This window comes from Salvelinus namaycush, chromosome 14 (assembly GCF_016432855.1).
Source record: "Salvelinus namaycush isolate Seneca chromosome 14, SaNama_1.0, whole genome shotgun sequence".
NCBI classification, from domain to species: Eukaryota; Metazoa; Chordata; class Actinopteri; order Salmoniformes; family Salmonidae; genus Salvelinus; species Salvelinus namaycush.
In genome coordinates, this window is record NC_052320.1 from 12,012,829 (window position 1) to 12,031,969 (window position 19,141).

Genomic DNA, 19,141 nt, shown 5'->3' on the forward strand with positions numbered 1-19,141 from the left:
TGTGACCAAGCTTTAACTTCCTGACTGATGTCTTGAGATGTTGCTTCAATATATCCACATCATTTCCCTGCCTCATGATGCCATCTATTTTGAAGTGCACCAGTCCCTCCTGCAGCAAAGCACCCCCACAACATGATGCTGCCACCCCCGTGCTTCACGATTGGGATTGTGTTCTTCAGCTTGCAAGCCTCCCCCTTTTTCCTCCCAACATAAGGATGGTCATTATGGCCAAACAGTTCTATTTTTGTTTCATCAGACCAGAGGACATTTCTCCCAAAAAGTATGATCTTTGTCTCCATGTGCAGTTGCAAACCGTAGTCTGGCTTTTTTATGGCGGTTTTGGAGCAGTGGCTTCTTCCTTGCTGAGCGGCTGTTCAGGTTATGTCGATATAGGACTTGTTTTACTGTGGATATAGATACTTTTGTACCCGTTTCCTCCAGCATCTTCACAAGGTCCTTTGCTGTTTTTGTGGGATTGATTTGCACTTTTCGCACCAAAGTACGTTCATCTCTAGAAAACAGAACGCGTCTCCTTCCTGAGCGGTGTGACGGCTGTGTGGTCTCATGGTGTTTATGCTTGCGTACTATTATTTGTACAGAGGAACGTGGTACCTTCAGGCGTTTGGAAATTGCTCCGAAGGATGAACCAGACTTGTGGAGGCCTACAATTGTTTTCGGAGGTCTTGGCTGATTTCTTTTGATTTTCCCATGATGTCAAGCAAAGAGGCACAGAGTTTGAAGGTAGGTCTTGAAATACATCCACAGGTACACCTCCAATTGACTCAAATTATGTCAATTAGCCTATCAAAAGCTCCTCAAGCCATGACATAATTTTCTGGAATTTTCCAAGCTGTTTAAAAGCAGTCAACTTAGTGTATGCAAACTTCTGACCCACTGGAATTGTGATACAGTGAATTACAAGTGAAATAATGTGTCTGTAAACAATTGTTGGAAAAAATACTTGTGTCATGCACACAGTAGATGTCCTAACCAACTTGCCAAAACTATAGTTTGTTAACAAGAAATGTTTTGGAGTGGTTGAAAAACGAGTTTTAATGACTCCAACCTAAGTGTATGTAAACTTCCATTTTTCAATTGTACATGTACAAATTACCTCAACTAACCTGTACCCCCGCACACTGACTCGGTACCGGTACCCCCTGTATATAGCCTCGTTATTGTTATGTTAGTGTGTTACTTTTTATTTTATATATATACACTGCTCAAAAAAATAAAGGGAACACTTAAACAACACAATGTAACTCCAAGTCAATCACACTTCTGTGAAATCAAACTGTCCACTTAGGAAGCAACACTGATTGACAATAAATTTCACATGCTGTTGTGCAAATGGAATAGACAAAAGGTGGAAATTATAGGCAATTAGCAAGACACCCCCAATAAAGGAGTGGTTCTGCAGGTGGTGACCACAGACCACTTCTCAGTTCCTATGCTTCCCGGCTGATGTTTTGGTCACTTTTGAATGCTGGCGGTGCTTTCACTCTAGTGGTAGCATGAGACGGAGTCTACAACCCACACAAGTGGCTCAGGTAGTGCAGCTCATCCAGGATGGCACATCAATGCGAGCTGTGGCAAGAAGGTTTGCTGTGTCTGTCAGCGTAGTGTCCAGAGCATGGAGGCGCTACCAGGAGACAGGCCAGTACATCAGGAGACGTGGAGAAGGCCGTAGGAGGGCAACAACCCAGCAGCAGGACCGCTACCTCCGCCTTTGTGCAAGGAGGAGCAGTTGGAGCACTGCCAGAGCCCTGCAAAATGACCTCCAGCAGGCCACAAATGTGCATGTGTCTGCTCAAACGGTCAGAAACAGACTCCATGAGGGTGGTGTGAGGGCCCGACGTCCACAGGTGGGGGTTGTGCTTACAGCCCAACACCGTGCAGGACGTTTGGCATTTGCCAGAGAACACCAAGATTGGCAAATTCGCCACTGGCACCCTGTGCTCTTCACAGATGAAAGCAGGTTCACACTGAGCACATGAGCACATGTGACAGACGTGACAGAGTCTGGAGACGCCGTGGAGAACGTTCTGCTGCCTGCAACATCCTCCAGCATGACCGGTTTGGCGGTGGGTCAGTCATGGTGTGGGTGGCATTTCTTTGGGGGGCCGCACAGCCCTCCATGTGCTCGCCAGAGGTAGCCTGACTGCCATTAGGTACCGAGATGAGATCCTCAGACCCCTTGTGAGACCATATGCTGGTGCGGTTGGCCCTGGGTTCCTCCTAATGCAAAACAATGCTAGACCTCATGTGGCTGGAGTGTGTCAGCAGTTCCTGCAAGAGGAAGACATTGATGCTATGGACTGGCCCGCCCATTCCCCAGACCTGAATCCAATTGAGCACATCTGGGACATCATGTCTCGCTCCATCCACCAACGCCACGTTGCACCACAGACTGTCCAGGAGTTGGCGGATGCTTTAGTCCAGGTCTGGGAGGAGATCCCTCAGGAGACCATCCGCCACCTCATCAGGAGCATGCCCAGGCGTTGTAGGGAGGTCATACAGGCACGTGGAGGCCACACACACTACTGAGCCTCATTTTGACTTGTTTTAAGGACATTACATCAAAGTTGGATCAGCCTGTAGTGTGGTTTTCTACTTTAATTTTGAGTGTGACTCCAAATCCAGACCTCCATGGGTTGATAAATTTGATTTACATTGATCATTTTTGTGTGATTTTGTTGTCAGCACATTCAACTATGTAAATAAAAAAGTATTTAATAAGAATATTTCATTCATTCAGATCTAGGATGTGTTATTTTAGTGTTCCCTTTATTTTTTTGAGCAGTGTATATATATATACAGTGGGGCAAAAAAGTATTTAGTCAGCCACCAATTGTGCAAGTTCTCCCACTTAAAAAGATGAGAGAGGCCTGTAATGTTCATCATAGGTACACTTCAACTATAACAGACAAAATGAGAAAAAGAAATCCAGAAAATCACATTGTAGGATGTTTAATGAATCTATTTTCAAATTAAAAATTGGAAAATAAGTATTTGGTCAATAACAAAAGTTTATCTCAATACTTTGTTATATACCCTTTGTTGGCAATGACAGAGGTCAAACGTTTTCTGTAAGTCTTCACAAGGTTTTCACACACTGTTGCTGGTATTTTGGCCCATTCCTCCATGCAGATCTCCTCTAGAGCAGTGATGTTTTGGGGCTGTTGCTGGGCAACACGGACTTTCAACTCCCTCCAAAGATTTTCTATGGGGTTGAGATCTGGAGACTGGCTAGGCCACTCCAGGACCTTGAAATGCTTCTTACGAAGCCACTCCTTCGTTGCCCGGGCGGTGTGTTTGGGATCATTGTCATGCTGAAAGACCCAGGAAACGTTTCATCTTCAATGCCCTTGCTGATGGAAGGAGGTTTTCACTCAAAATCTCACGATACATGGCCCCATTCATTCTTTCCTTTACACGGATCAGTCGTCCTGGTCCCGTTGCAGAAAAACAGCCCCAAAGCATGATGTTTCCACCCCCATGCTTTACAGTAGGTATGGTGTTCTTTGGATGCAACTCAGCATTCTTTGTCCTCCAAACACGACGAGTTGAGTTTTTACCAAAAAGTTCTATTTTGGTTTCATCTGACCATATGACATTCTCCCAATCTTCTTCTGGATCATCCAAATGCTCTCTAGCAAACTTCAGACGGGCCTGGACACGTCTGGCACTGCAGGATTTGAGTCCCTGGCGGCGTAGTGTGTTACTGATGGTAGGCTTTGTTACTTTGGTCCCAGCTCTCTGCAGGTCATTCACTAGGTCCCCCCGTGTGGTTCTGGGATTTTTGCTCACCGTTCTTGTGATCATTTTGACCCCACGGGGTGAGATCTTGCGTGGAGCCCCAGATCGAGGGAGATTATCAGTGGTCTTGTATGTCTTCCATTTCCTAATAATTGCTCCCACAGTTGATTTCTTCAAACCAAGCTGCTTACCTATTGCAGATTCAGTCTTCCCAGCCTGGTGCAGGTCTACAATTTTGTTTCTGGTGTCCTTTGACAGCTCTTTGGTCTTGGCCATAGTGGAGTTTGGAGTGTGACTGTTTGAGGTTGTGGACAGGTGTCTTTTATACTGATAACAAGTTCAAACAGGTGCCATTAATACAGGTAACGAGTGGAGGACAGAGGAGCCTCTTAAAGAAGAAGTTACAGGGCTGTGAGAGCCAGAAATATTGCTTGTTTGTAGGTGACCAAATACTTATTTTCCACCATAATTTGCAAATAAATTCATTAAAAATCCTACAATGTGATTTTCTGGATTTTTTTTCTCATTTTGTCTGTCATAGTTGAAGTGTACCTATGATGAAAATTGCAGGCCTCTCTCGTCTTTTTAATTGGGAGAACTTGCACAATTGGTGGCTGACTAAATACTTTTTTGCCCTACTGTATATATTATTTCTTATACTTTAGTTTATTTGGTAAATATTTTCTCAACTCTTCTTGAACTGCACTGTTGGTTAAGGGCTTGTACGTAAGCATTTCACGGTAAGGTCTACACTTGTTGTATTCGGCGCATGTGACAAATAAAGTTTGATTTGATTTTAAATGCATAGCTGGAGCCCTAAGCTGGATATAATTTATTTGACACATCTTAGATTTCTTATAGTTATACTTAACTTATAGTTATAAGCAGTGGCGTAGTACACACCCCTGCAGACCCCGGGAATATACACGGAGGTGACGCTGACCGAAGAAAATTTTCTGGGGAAGTAATGTGGTCGGCATTTAATGGTGAGGTATTCCAGATCGGGAGAACAAAAGGATTTGAGTTCCTGTACGTTACCACAATCACACCATGAGTAGGTAATCATGAAACATACACCAGGAGAGTTCATTCTTCCTGTCCGCACAATGGACAAAGAACCCTATTGGCTGAATGGACAAGAAAATATATCTGGGGAGAGAGATGATTCAGTAAAACAGAGTATGTTACAGTCCTTGATGTCTCTTTGGTAGGAGATCCTCTCCTGGAGAATGTGTACTTTATAGTCCAGGGACTGAACGTTAGCGAGTAATATGCTGGGCAGAAGTGAATGGTATGCACGCCTCCCGAGTCTGACTAGGAGCTCCTTATTCCTCTTCTCCAGAATAAGGGTTTTAGTGCAGCCCCCGGGATGAATGGAACTGCCTCTGGTAGTTCAAACACAGGATCCAATTCAGAGAAGTCTAATTTCTGGTAGAATTTCTATTGACCGCCGATCTAATATCCAAAAGTTATTTTCGGCTGTAGGTAATAATGCAAAAAACATTCTGAGTAAATAATGTGAGAAACAACAACAAACATGCTGTTGGCTAGGTGCTAGAAACAGGGCAACCATGTCTTTCCTGATTTCTCTTTGGCCCTCATATAGTTGCACTGTCATAGAGCTAAATCTAACTACCATGGCCTGTCCTCAACCCTGCCTCATTTTACACCATCAAATTATTACTGCTGTTCACAGCTTAGATGACTTGCAATTGACTGGCCAATATATCCGACAACAGTCCCACTCCTGCCAACCTATGTGTAACTGGTCTGGCTGTGTAGCTGTGTGTCGTGTTTGAAACCTAAAGGACAGCTCGTCAACAGCTTGATGTTATCTATTGATCTAGCATAGTGTCACGCCCTGGCCTTAGTTATCTTTATTTTCTGTAATATTTTGGTTAGGTCAGGGTGTGACAGGGGTGATGTTTGTGTTTTTGTCTTGTCTTGGGTGGTTGTAGTGTCTAGGGGGTTTTGTTAGAGTGTATGGGTTTGTGTTGAGTGTAGGTTTCTAGGTATGTCTATGGTTGCCTGAATGGTTCTCAATCAGAGACAGCTGTCATTCATTTGTCTCTGATTGGGAGCCATATTTAAGGCAGCCATAGGCATTGGGCTGTTGTGGGTAATTGTCTATGTTGAACGTTAGTAGCTTGTGTGTGCACTTTCGTTTATAGCTTCACGGTCGTTTATAGTTTTGTAAGAGTGTTTCGTGTTACGTCTTCGTCAAATAAAAAGGAAGATGTATTTCTCTCACGCTGCGCCTTGGTCCACTCATTCACGTAAAGACGATCGTGACACATAGAGTAAATTAACTGCCCTACAAAAGGCAAAACGCAGTAACTATGAATTTAGTCAAAATCTTTGATCGGTTGTAATGGTCAGGTATATTATCTGATTAATGTGGTATTTAGTTTCCTGACACAAGAACAAGCCAGTTGATCAGAATATATCATGGATAATCAAAAATTGCTGTCTGTCGAGAAAGAAGACTTTGAAGTCAGATTTTGCATTCAAAAAATGACCTATTAGTTCCACTGCAATGACTGCAGAATTTACAGTTGAAACCCTATAGCTGTCAGATCCACATCTTCAGTTTTGTGACCAACAGTCACACAGAAAGAAATGCCATCTATCAAATTACTCAGGAACTTGCTGCACTGGAGATGACTAACCACAATCAAATCATGACCAACATCATTACCCAGTAATGATTCAATTCATAACCAAAAAGCTCTTTGACAAGTCATGCATTAAAACAGTAGTGACTGGTATATCACACTGGTACATGCCATACAGCTGGCACTACCCGAGAAGCACACACACACAAACTGAAAGTCAAAACTGTTCGCTGCTCTGGCACCCCAATGGTGGAACAAACTCCCCCACGACGCCAGGTCAGCGGAGTCAATCACCACCTTCCGGAAACACCTGAAACACCACCTCTTTAAGGAATACCTAGGATAGGATAAAGTAATCCTTCTAACCCCCCCCCCCCCCCCCCTTAAAAGAGTTAGATGCACTATTGTAAAGTGGTTGTTCCACTGGATATCATAAGGTGAATGCACCAACTTGTAAGTCGCTCTGGATAAGAGCGTCTGCTAAATTACTTAAATGTAAATGTAAATGAAATGGTCGTGTTCAGACAATGATTAATGCTTCATTGATGATTAACAGCTTGCATGTGGGCAAAAAAGTCTAGGTTAAAGTCCATCTCTCAATAGACCTCCTTAGGGAAACAAATAAAAAAAAGTGTGTCAAATACAGTAACAGTAAATAGTGGTGTGCAACTTCAATGTCCTACCATCCTACTGTCCCCAGCTTTTCATCGTCATCTCATCTTCTCTCAGTCATGTGTCTGTCACACTCTTATGACTGTTTGCTCAGCCTGATTTGGGATGTCATATTGTGGTACTTGTTATTGGTCATGCAGCAGACTTCTAACAGATATTATTGCACAGTTGGCACCAGGGACACAAGCATTCTGCTACACCCCAATAACATCTGCTAAATACAGTGTAACCAATCAAATTTTACTTGATTTTGATTTGATAAAGCTATTTCATTCTTCTTCATACTCAATATCCGGATTATATAATTTAAGAGAGAAGAGCAGTAGTATACTTGCTCATACTGTCGAAAGACAGATGATATCCTCAATGTAGAGTTGGCTACTGTGGTGGAAGATAAAAAGCAGACCGGTCTTACCTGTTCTTAACTATTGTGGTGATGTGGGTAAGAATTCTACACTACAAAACACAGAGAATCTGACTGGTACAAACACACCATTTAGAGTCAGGAATTAACCATTACAGGTTCTACTGAAACACATCTTGGCATGACAAATATGAACATAGCCAAGAGAGAAAAAACCTGAAGAGTGAGGAAGAATCTTCCTTATGAAGTAGACTGACAGAGCAATGATCAAGTTATTTCAATACTTTTGAGAAAACAACAGTGGAAAATGTTTGTTGACTTACCCTGTCACAAGGTCGGCTGAGAACAAAGGGTCTGCCAATGCTGTGTATATTGTCAGGATGCTGGATGCCTCTGTAACATGACAGAGCAGCCGAAAGTTGGAACCAGAAAGGGCCATGACAGCAGAACAGTAGCCACAATATAAATTCAAGAGAGAAAGTGAAAGAGAGAGAGGAGAGAGAAGGAGAGATGGGGGATGGAGAGAGGGAGAGATGGGGGATGGAGGGAGGGAAAGAGAGGGGGGAGAGGGAGGGAAAGAGAAGGGGGAGAGAGGGGAAGGGAAAGAGGGGGTGAGGAAGGGAGGGAGGGAAAGACAGAGAGGAAGGGGGGGCAGTAGAGAGCGAGAGGAAGGGGAGAGATAGGGAGGGAGGTAGAGAGAGATAGGGGGTAAAGAGAGATAGGGGGGTAAAGAGAGATAGGGGGGTAAAGAGAGATAGGGGGGTAAAGAGAGATAGGGGGGTAAAGAGAGATAGGGGGGTAGAGAGAGATTAAAAATAATAGTTAATGGTGTTGCTGAATAATATGGTGTGTGCCAATCCTCCACAACAGAACATTCTGATTACTATTTATAAATAGCCCAGTATCTGAAAATTTTAATTGAACCTTTATTTAACTAAGCAAGTCAGTTAAGAACAAAATATGATTTACAATGACGGCCTACCGGGGAACAGTGGGTTAACTGTCTTGTTCAGGGGCAGAACGACAGATTTTTACCTTGTCAGCTCGGGGATTCGATCCAGCAACCTTTCGGTTAATGGCACAACCACTAGGCTATCTGCCGCACAACCACTAGGCTCTCTGCCGCCCCAAATTACTGGACTCGGTTGTGTCTATCCCTGAATTCAGTCAGTACGTTTTCGAATAAAATGCATCAACACAACGTGTTGACACATTTTAAAAACAGATGAATACATTACCTTGTCGAGTAAAGGTATAAATAGAGCGTAATCATGAAGTTAGAACTGTTCGGTCAATCAGTTTTTGTTCAGTGGAGGTTAATTTCCGAAAGAAATCGGTCCGTGTATTGTCCGTTCATTGGTTATACCATTGAAATCAGGAAGTGAAAACCCGAAATCGTTCATTTGCTCACCTACGGCTGTACGCGCGCCCAGCAGATATCATGATAACTTTTCCGTGAGTTTCTGCCAATTATGCAATGTCAGGGTATTGCTTCACTTAAAGTAATATAACACTAAAATTTTCACGTCATTGTTTTTATGTTGTTCTCTATCATATCGTATATTGAATGAAGATGTGACAAACAGGCCTACAATAGCCTACTATAATATCTATTCTAGGCTACTCAATAACATAAAATATGTATTTCACATTATTTGTTTAAAATGTTTACAACACATGACATCAGGAATGTTATGTTCAAAACCTCTAAAAATGATATCAGGTTAGTATCTCAAAGATATGCAATTAGACCAATCTAGCTCAAAGTAAGTTTAGGATATAATGACAGTGAGTCACTGCACCTTTACCTCCACCCTGTATAAGCTCACTGAAAGGATGCCATCACTTCAGACTGAAACGAAAGCCTAATGGGCTCGAGTTGTAGGCCTGAAGTTCAATTTGCCATCCAGTCTGTTATGGATAAGGAGAACAGAGCTCGCCGGCTTGTAGTCCTAAAAACTGGAAATGAGTTACCTCTGGTTCTTTCAGCCATTCCTACGGGGAAAATGAATGGGAAAATAATAGGGTTTTGGGATAAACGATGAAAATAAGGTCTGAGGTTAACACAGACTTAGGACATCTTATATGTTTTGTTCTATGAGATAATCAATCATGACCTTTAGGAATTATGTTCTTTATGTGCTTTTTTAAAATTACATAAATGCTTTCAAATTCACAAAAAGTGACGGTAACTGATAAAAAATGATCTCATAGAACAAACCGTATAAGATCTCATAAGCCTGTGTTCTCATAGACCTTATTTTCTGAGTTTATCTAAAAACCCTCCAAAAAAAGTATTTTCCTATAGGCTTTGTACAACAAACCATGGCAGAGTTAGGGCCCACAAAAATACACCATTACTATTTCTCTCCATGTGTAGCTAGACACCATTTCCTGTCAATGGGTAAGCATCAATTGACTCACTGTCCGGTTACCATCAATATAAGAAACATAATTTATTGCGTTTTCAACAAATTACAACGTGACAGATTACAGTTGGCAATTTAAAAATGTTATCCCAACATTGCCATTTGAATTTTAAACAATGTACATTAGTATTTATACAATAGCAAAAACATTGCCTGAAATTCTAAAATGTTCCACTGAATGCAGTGAAAAAGAATATACACAGGAATATCACAAATCCTAAAACTGCATAGGTTGAGGAGAAAGACCCAAAGAACCCAATGGAGACATGTCCTTGGTTTTCACGATGATGGAACAATAGGGATTACATTAGGATTAAGACAACAGCCTAGTCAATCTGCTGCTCCATATGTTCACAGGACATGAAATAACAAGTCAGATTAATAATAGCAGTCTTATAGAAGATTAATAATTCATGTCTGAGGAAAAACAGTGTATGCATTTATAGTGGTTTAGGAAATCTTGGCATTCTCCAGGAGTTGGTCTTACCTAAATAAAAAAGGTTGCATTTATAATGTAAGTCTTCTATCCAAAGTTAGATATACACTATGCTGTACCATAGTACATCAGATGTCTTCTATAAAAACACTGACATTCATTGTAACAATAACAGAGGAACAGTTCATAAACCAGCCTCCCCATCAATGTCCTTAGAAATAGGAGATGTCGACATGTAAATGTACAGTTGTGGCCAAATATATTGGCACCCTTGCACTTTCTTAAATAATTCCCAATTTCTTCAATTAAAAAAAAAAAAAAAACATTTAGTAACCACTAACTCAACATTGTAGAACCAATCATATTTTTGTAAACTTAAGTTTACAATTTTAATTGAGAAAATAAAGACAAATGGCATCGACAAAATTGTCATTTGGCCCACTTTTCAGCAGCAAACTGCTCTAATTCTTCAATATTTGAGGGGTGCCCTCAACCAAATGCCCTCAACCCTCAACCAAATGCTGAGGGGTGCCCTCAATCAGATTTTGCCATAGGTATGTGATGTTTCAGATCTGGACTCTTCTTCGCTGGCCACTCCAGAACAGTTCAGCATCCCTTAACCATTCCTGGATGCTTTTTGATGTGGGTGTTTGGGGTTGTTGTCCTGCTGGGAAGACCCAGAACCTTCAATGGAGACCCAGTTTTTGGACAATGGGTTGAACGTGGAACAAAAAAAAAAACACCTGATAATCTCTATTGCCAAAGAGCTCCGATTTTGTTTCATTGGTCCACAGAACATTTCCCCCAGGATTTATGCTTGTTTAGGTGGGTTTTTGTTCAATAGGGCTTTCTTTTGTCTCTTTCAGCAGTGGGGTCTTTCTATATTTACCAATGACAAAAATTAAGCATTCAAAGAAAAAAAAACTCCCTAATATCAATTATATGGGAAGGTTTAATCATACTGTGGGGTTGCTTTGCGGTCTCTGGTACTGGGGGACTTAAAAGTGTGCAAGACATCATGAAATCAAGGTGTTTTGGAGTGCAATGTTTGAAAAACTGTCTCTCTGTTAAATGTTGTGGGTCATCCAGTATGACAACCACAACAAACACACATAAAAAGCACCAAGAAGAAACACTGGACTGCCCTGGAGTGGTCAGTCAAGAGTCCCAAGTCTGAATCGCATCCATAACCTACTGCGAAAGCTGAAATCATCAGTAGTTGGAGGGCACCCATCAAACATGAAAGAATTAGAGCAGTTTGCTGCTGAAGACTGGGCCAAATTGCCAGTAGATAGATGCAGCAAACTACAAGAAGCCTTTGTTGGCAATGGCTGTGCAACCAAGTACTAGCTATGGGTGACAATTTTGTCAATTCCATTTTTCTTTATTTTCTAAATTAAAATTGTAAACTTAAGTTTGCAAAAATTAAATGGGTTCTGCAATGTTGAAAATAACAAGTTGTGGAGACAAATCTTTTTTTCAATTTAAACTTATTTAGGAAGAAATAGGGAATAAGTTAAGAAAAGTGCAAGGGTGCCAATATATTTGGTCCCAACTGTATGATTCAGTTTTGATAGCAGTTGAGCAATTGAGTTGACTACAGTTTTTGATAGCAAAAATATAATCAGACACACCTTTATAGGTTATATAAAAAGGTGTTCTCTTATTCTGACAAGATGAAGAGATTGTTTTCAATACGAGTCATTATTTATTTTTTTGATTGCAGAGTACCACAGAGCTTAGTTTTACAGATAGATGGACACAATATGAACACAACGTATAAAGATAAAAGTGGAACAAATAAGGATGTAATTATATAAAGAAAATACACCACTTTCTTCAGTGAAAGATGTACCATAGACATGATGGCCAGTGGTACAATGATGCTGAAAATAGACAAGACAAACCAAAAGTATCTTTAAAATTAATAAATTACCAACAGGATATATACAAAAATATTAGCAATGAGGATATTTATGTACAATTTCCCAATGACAGTGGATATTCAAAATGCCAATTCAGCTTCCCAAGCAACTGGAAAGCTCAGTCCTCATATCTTCAGAATCATCTCTCCATCATTCAATGAAAACAAAACCACATTAATTACCTCCAAAATGACCAGCAGCTGCACTGATAACACTTTTCAAAGAATATATTGTGAAAGGTCTTATGGTTACTCCTTTACTGAAAATAACTGAAAACCATTGCAAAACATTTACTGGGTTTTAATCTGAATGTTTGAACAACCAAAAACGTAAAATGCATTCCTTAGATATTGGATGGAAAATGGAAGGTATTATTAGGTATGCAGTACACAAGTGTTTGAGCATGATTCACAAATAAGTTGATTATCATTGAAGTATATAACTACAGAAAAACGCTTATTGAACTTTGTAGATATAAAAGTTAATCAAGAGTAATAAAAATACACTTTAAACAGAAGAGAGTAGAAAATAGTTGTTTTGATCATTGGCACAAAAACATTGCAGCAGGATTCATGGTCCCAGTCCTGAGAGGAGACTGTGTTCATCAGTAGCCTTTTGTCTTCTTCTAGAAAAGTTGTAGAGAATGCAAATAAACAATCAAATCATTCCCATCTCCTCTTCTTTAGGAGTGCCTGAAGAGGTGTTCCATGTATAGAAAGTCTCTGCGAAGTCGAAGTCCCGCCCACCTTCTCAAACTGTCAGTAGTACCATAAATGCTTAGTCAAGAATGGCTACAATGTAGAGGAGAAATATTCACCTGAAATGCCTATGACCTGATAATAATGTCAAATATTCCAGTTAATTCAGGTTTGATAACTAAATTAATCAAAAACATAACATACTGTAAGTGATATCCTGAAAAAAGTACCCCTCAGAGTTACTTCTCAAGCAGTCTGTGGGTATAGATTGGAAGACAGCGTCCAGCATACCACAACAAGAAAACATCCTCATTATAGAAAGGAACCAATTGGAATATGAGAAGTCAGTCGATTATTTAGCCCTCCAAAGGTGTAGCTATAAAGAGATGCATTGAAGTGGTGCATACAGTAGGTGGCTACTCATGTCAAATGTCTGATGATGCGTTTGGAGTTACCGCACAACGTCAATAGGAGCATACAGTAACTGACAGGCATGAACATAACTCCAAATAAACCAGTAGATTCCTACTGTTCTTTTCAAATCAGAAGGATATCAATAAGATAACTAAATCATGATATCATCACAATGAGTAATGCTAATGGTAGTCAGGAGTGTGTGTGTGGCAATTGGTAGTTCAGTTCCAGGTGCACAACAGCGGTCAGAGCTTCAGAGGTTAGTGTGGTTGTATCCAGAGCACTGTTCCTCTCTTCCACCCTGAGCCCTGCTACAGCACTACAGGTTCTCTCCAGGCTGGTACTGGGGCTCAGTGGAGGTGAAGTAGTCTTCCAGGAAGCCCTGCAGGTACTCAAAGGTGGGCCGCTCCTCAGCGTCCTTCCTCCAGCAGGTCAACATGAGGTCGTGGAGGGACTCAGGGCACTCAGCTGGACAGGGCATCCTGTAACCACGCTCCACCTGGTCCAACACCTCCCGATTCACCATGCCTGGGCGAGGGAGTTGGAGACAGAGAGAGAGGGTGAAGGGAGAGAGGAGAACACAAAGATCAATATACAGGGACACTAGCAGGCACAGAATGATGACCCCAAAGATACTCAGTCAACCTTCATGGTTTCAAAGGATAACAGTGTCATCACATAGGAAGTCTTGCTTGCCAGCACTGTGTCTTTGGCAAGTAGTCAAGGAACGTGCTCCGAGAGGGATAAGCAATTCGATCAAATATGGTATCTGTTAACTAAGTGACATTATAGAAGAGTCATGGTAGCTACCTGGATATGGCACTCTGCCTTTAGTGGCCAGCTCGGTCAGCAAGACCCCGAACGACCAGACGTCAGACTTGATAGTGAAGCGGCCATACAGCGCAGCTTCAGGGGCTGTCCACTTGATGGGGAACTTTGCTCCTGCAACAAGAGAGACACACATTAAACTAGAGACATCTCAGTAATATCTGAGGACAGCATTCCAATTTGTCTGGAAACTGAAAGATTAAGAGTGAGGTGAGAGACAATAGAAAGAGAGAGATGGTAATCAACGCCCTCTAGTGGCCTTACCCTGCCTGGCGGTGTACTCGTTGTCTTCTATGAGGCGGGCCAGGCCGAAATCAGCCACCTTACACACCATGTTGTCTCCCACTAGGATGTTGGCAGCCCTGAGGTCTCTGTGGACGTAGTTCATCCTCTCTACGTACGCCATCCCTGAAGCAATCTGAAGAGGAGACACAGGTTTAGCTTTGGCTGACAGTGTGTGTATGTGTGTGTGTGTGTGAGAGAGAGGGGTACATAATTTGACTAGACAGTATTTTCCATATCTAAACTCTTACCTGTGAGGCCATGTCTACCAGCTGAGGAAGGCGGAGCATCTTGCCCATGTCTCCCTTCAGGAAGTCCAATAAGCTCCCTTGTCCCATGTACTCAGTAACAATATAGATGGGTTCTTCAGACACCACAGCATAGAGCTGGACAAGCTTCTCATGTCTCAGCTTCTTCATGACCTGAGCCTCCTGGAGGAAGGCCTCGGGGGACATGGTACCTGTCTTCAAGGTCTTGATTGCTACCCGCGTCGTACCATTCCACGTGCCTTCACAGACGAAGGTTACACAGTTATGTCGTTGAAGTAACAATTGTCATCAGATCATGTTTTTAAAAATAATGCCAACTGCCAAGGATTTTTTTTTTTTAATGCAATGATAAATGCAATCCATAGACATTTGAGGTCCTCTACATGGCAATACGCCCTGCTTTGTCAGATCGGTTTAGGGAGTCGGCTGAAGATCAGGAGAATCACACTGATTCCTACAGTAGCTGATTAAATCCCAAAGACAGTAGTGATAGTGGAGAGAGACTGTCTTACCCATCCAGACCTCTCCGAAGCATCCCTGTCCCAGTTTGAGGTCGAGGCGGAGGGAGTCCCTGGGGATCTCCCAGGCATCGCGCGCTAGGCCCTGGGTCTGAGGCTTCAGTACGGGACACACCTCTGTCAGACAGTGGCATAGTCCGTCTGCATGCTCTGAGAGGAAGGGAAGGAAACATGTTGAGTTCCAATATCATCTTCTGGTAGTGTTACTGTTAGTTGTTCTTCACACATGTACAGCAGTAAAGAGTCTCCATTTTCTATTTTTGTTAAGAAAGAATGACTCACTGTGGTAGTGTGCGACAAGCTGCTGTAGGTTGTTAAACTGAGTGCGTGAGGTGATGTAGAACCCTCCACTGTCCAGCTTCCTGATCTTGTAATGTTTCACGTTCAGCCCTTTAGTGTTGTCATAGTCCAAGACTGACAGACAGTAGGCACCTGGGGAGGGGAACATAAGAGAGGAAATCAGTAAAGAAAGCAAGATAACCTTGGAGTGGAAATATTGCTTCCTCCTTTATTCTTCATTCCATTAGCTGATGCCTTAGGCGACTTCTAGTCTCCCTGAGTTCCAAAGGAAGAGTAGTTTGAATGGGTCCTTTTGTGTTGACAAGTTCCTTTCCCTTGTGACAAATCCCACAAAAACTAAGCAGTAGCCAGTCTCTCACCAGAGGGCAGCACCAGCCCAGTGAGCCAGCCTGATGATTGAACTCAAAGCCTGGGAATTCTCCCCTCCTTCCCTCTCTGTTTGAACTAGGCGGAAGGGCTTGTGGTTGTCGAACAGAGCCAACATGATTCCTTATTCTACATGTTATCGCGAAGCATGTTTGTTCTACATAACATATTTCTATCTGAACGCTTGTTCCCCTCCATTTTCCCTGCTGAACACGCCCCTGGGTCTACAATGACCTACTTCTGTCCCACTAAGTCACCGAGGCCTCCCCACTGCTCCCACTCAGCTACCGGCAGGGTATCCCCCCCGTTCCCCTTTTTACCCTCCCTCTCTCCGTTGAGCTTGGCCACGCACGCACACAGCCCATGGAGAGTGTGTAATATTACCATGGTAGTACAGTATCAGAGGCATCACATCTAACCTTTCCCCAGTTGCCCTAATGCTTCACTTTAGTCTAAAACAGCATTCATCAAGCAAACAGCACAGCAAGGCACAAGAACTAGAACAGTGATGAACAATGTCTTATCAGACAGTGCACTGTTTTTTTCATTTTTGTCAATTTTAAATTAAGATGTGCTTCCCCAATCTCTATTCTTATCTTACAAATCAGAGTTTTTTTATTGATAAAAAAAGCTGCAAACAGCACCTTTAAAAGAACATGTTTACACAGCTACACCGCTTCATCTCAAGAAAAAGGACAATGCCAATGGGCCGGCATTTCAATGTGGTCTTAATTGTCAGTAGAGACGCTTTGTGATGTGTTTCCACTGGAGATGCTAGCCTTAGACATTCACCTTTGGTGGTCTCGCTCTCTCTCACCAAGAACGTTCCTTTCCTGTTCTCCAGACCCAACAGGAGCCGCTCCGAATCGCGGCGTGTGATCTTCCCAAAATACCACCTAGGGAAGAGAGGGGAGAGAGCACGAGACACGGGGACCAGGTTGAGAGGGGAAAAGGTGTGTCTTTCTGAGAGAGAGAGAGAGAGAGAGAGAGAGAGAGAGAGAGAGAGAGAGAGAGAGAGAGAGAGAGAACCGCCCGTGCTGGTTTCTGAAAATAAGTGACTTGTAAACTCCTTCTGTGCATGCCCCAATCAAATAAGTATTGCATTCTGATTACTGCCCCTTACCTGGAAGCCATAGGCAATCTGAGATGACTGGTAGGATAAAGGTGAGAAATGGAATCATTACACAGGTTAGTTTGTTTGTGTCATTGGAATGTGTGTCTATGCATGTCAGCTTGTACAGTATGTACGCCTTCAAGGTGCATTCCATTTTCAATTAAATACATAGAGAGAGAAGAAAAGGCGGGAAGGATAAATAGATAAGAGAGAGAGAGGGAGAGATTTACTCTTCTGCCTGGATGGAGTCGGAGGGAGCCACATAATTGCTGGGGATGTAACCGCTTTCTCCCGTAGTCAGAGATCGAGCCAGCCACCAGTCCCCTTCTCTGTGGAGACAAGGATAACAGAATATCACTGACGTTCTACTTTACACAGAGGGATTCTATTTCACTTGGAGTGATTCTAAAGACAGGACTCAGTGAAAAACGAACACACATTCCTCATGAGTAAACTCAACAACAGGAGGAGATTATTTACAATATCCATAGATTACAGGGAGGTTTCCAGGACTGGTCCTAGGAAATCAGCCCTACAACTACTAGGAATACTAATGGTATGGATTCACAAGGGATTCAAACACCAAAGTGCACTGTGACACAATTAACCAAATGCAGGGAAGTTATCATCATGTGAACCAGCTACTATGATGCGTTAGTGACATGAACACACACAGTACATTCACAATGGGACACACAAACACACACAGTACATTTACATGGACACACAAAGACAACAGAAGCATCACTAACCTGCTGTTCAACTTTCTCCTAAATACAATTATGAAGGTATGCGATGGAGAAATAGTTTGGGGAGATAGAGAGGAGATGCGAAGGAGGTGGGTTGGGTTAAAAAAAGAGACAGAAAGTGTGTTAGCAAAGTCGATTTGTAGAGATACAGTGAACAGAACAGAAGAATCATTACAACAGTAGTTATCCACCACACCCTCATCCCAACACTACAGAGGAAGCTATAGGCCTAGCTCACCATTAAACCAGAAGTTGGTCTAAAGCTTTCACATCAAAGCAGGGTTTTCATTGATTTTATAGACAGAAGAGATTAAAAGCAGCGATATTTAAAACAGAGAACAGAAGAGGTGATTCGAAGCACAAAAATGTGGTGTAGACCTAATATCAATTTCAAGAAAGCCTAATGATACATATCAAGTGCAGAAATCATAACATTTTACATTGACATATTAGTCATTTAGCAGACGCTCTTATCCAGAGCGACTTTAAGGAGCGATTAGCGTTAAGTGCCTTGCTCAAGGGCACATCAACCAATTTTGATCCAGCGACCTTTCAGTTACTGGCTCTTAACCGCTAGGCTACCTGCCGCCCCTAAGCTACCTAAAGCTAAGACAATGGGTTTGGGTCATAAATAAGAAATAATAATGAAACATTATCTATGTTTTTATAATCTCGGGGGGGTTCACTAGTTTTATGTGTTTGACCTGGTAACACTGTAGGTCCCGTGTGGCTCAGTTGGTAGAGCATGGTGCTTGCAACGCCAATGTTGTTCGATTCCCACAGGGGACCAGTACGAAAAAGAATGAAAATGCATGCGCTCACTACTTACTGTAAGTCGCTCTAGATAAGAGCGTCTGCTAAATGACAAAAATATAAAAATGTAAACACAAAGAGTAAAGCTGCATCAGCTTCAGTGGTAAATATTATTATTATTATAATAACAACAACAAACTATCATTATATTGTCCTCAGCTCAGGCCTTCTAGGTCAACACTTGTTATAGCTGCAGTATTGGGGGCTCACTAGAATAATATGGTCCACTGCACTTCTATTGATCAGAGACGTATCACAGACTGACTCCCTATGATTGGTTACATTATCAGAATGAATGAACAGTCATTTTTATCATTTGAACAAGTACATTTTAGTTATTTAGCAGAAACTCTTATCAAGCAATCAGTGCATTCAACTAAGGTAAAAAAATAAGGGGCTAGTTGCAACAAAATAAATATCAGCCTCCAAGTAGAAGCACCAGTGAGACATACAGCTGTGCTTTTGTGAATGAGAAAAAAGTAAATCTACAACAAAACCCTGTCAGCTCACACAAAACAGATCCTTATGAAGGGAGTCTGTTCCTATGGTTACGGGCTGTACAGAGGGGGGACTGACACGCGGTTTGGGGG

The 19,141-nt window shown here is 42.0% G+C and overlaps 2 protein-coding genes across 2 annotated transcripts in view; both read right to left on the minus strand.

The window, feature by feature from the left end:
• Positions 1-8,812, minus strand: part of LOC120059155 (F-actin-monooxygenase mical1-like) — a 51,090-nt gene extending 42,278 nt beyond the window's left edge. Inside the window, exons 1-2 of the mRNA XM_039007991.1 lie at positions 8,649-8,812; positions 7,734-7,803 (exon numbers count right to left, since the gene is read on the minus strand). The gene's annotated coding sequence lies outside the window, so the exon portion shown is untranslated. The remainder of the gene's footprint in view (positions 1-7,733; positions 7,804-8,648) is intronic.
• A 3,158-nt stretch (positions 8,813-11,970) lies between these two features.
• Positions 11,971-19,141, minus strand: part of LOC120059156 (proto-oncogene tyrosine-protein kinase Src) — a 40,748-nt gene continuing 33,577 nt past the window's right edge. The window contains exons 4-11 of the mRNA XM_039007993.1: positions 17,220-17,318; positions 16,668-16,771; positions 15,492-15,641; positions 15,204-15,359; positions 14,674-14,930; positions 14,405-14,558; positions 14,123-14,254; positions 11,971-13,840 (exon numbers count right to left, since the gene is read on the minus strand). Of these exons, the coding sequence (XP_038863921.1) occupies positions 13,632-13,840; positions 14,123-14,254; positions 14,405-14,558; positions 14,674-14,930; positions 15,204-15,359; positions 15,492-15,641; positions 16,668-16,771; positions 17,220-17,318 (1,261 nt within the window). The 3' untranslated portion in view covers positions 11,971-13,631. The remainder of the gene's footprint in view (positions 13,841-14,122; positions 14,255-14,404; positions 14,559-14,673; positions 14,931-15,203; positions 15,360-15,491; positions 15,642-16,667; positions 16,772-17,219; positions 17,319-19,141) is intronic.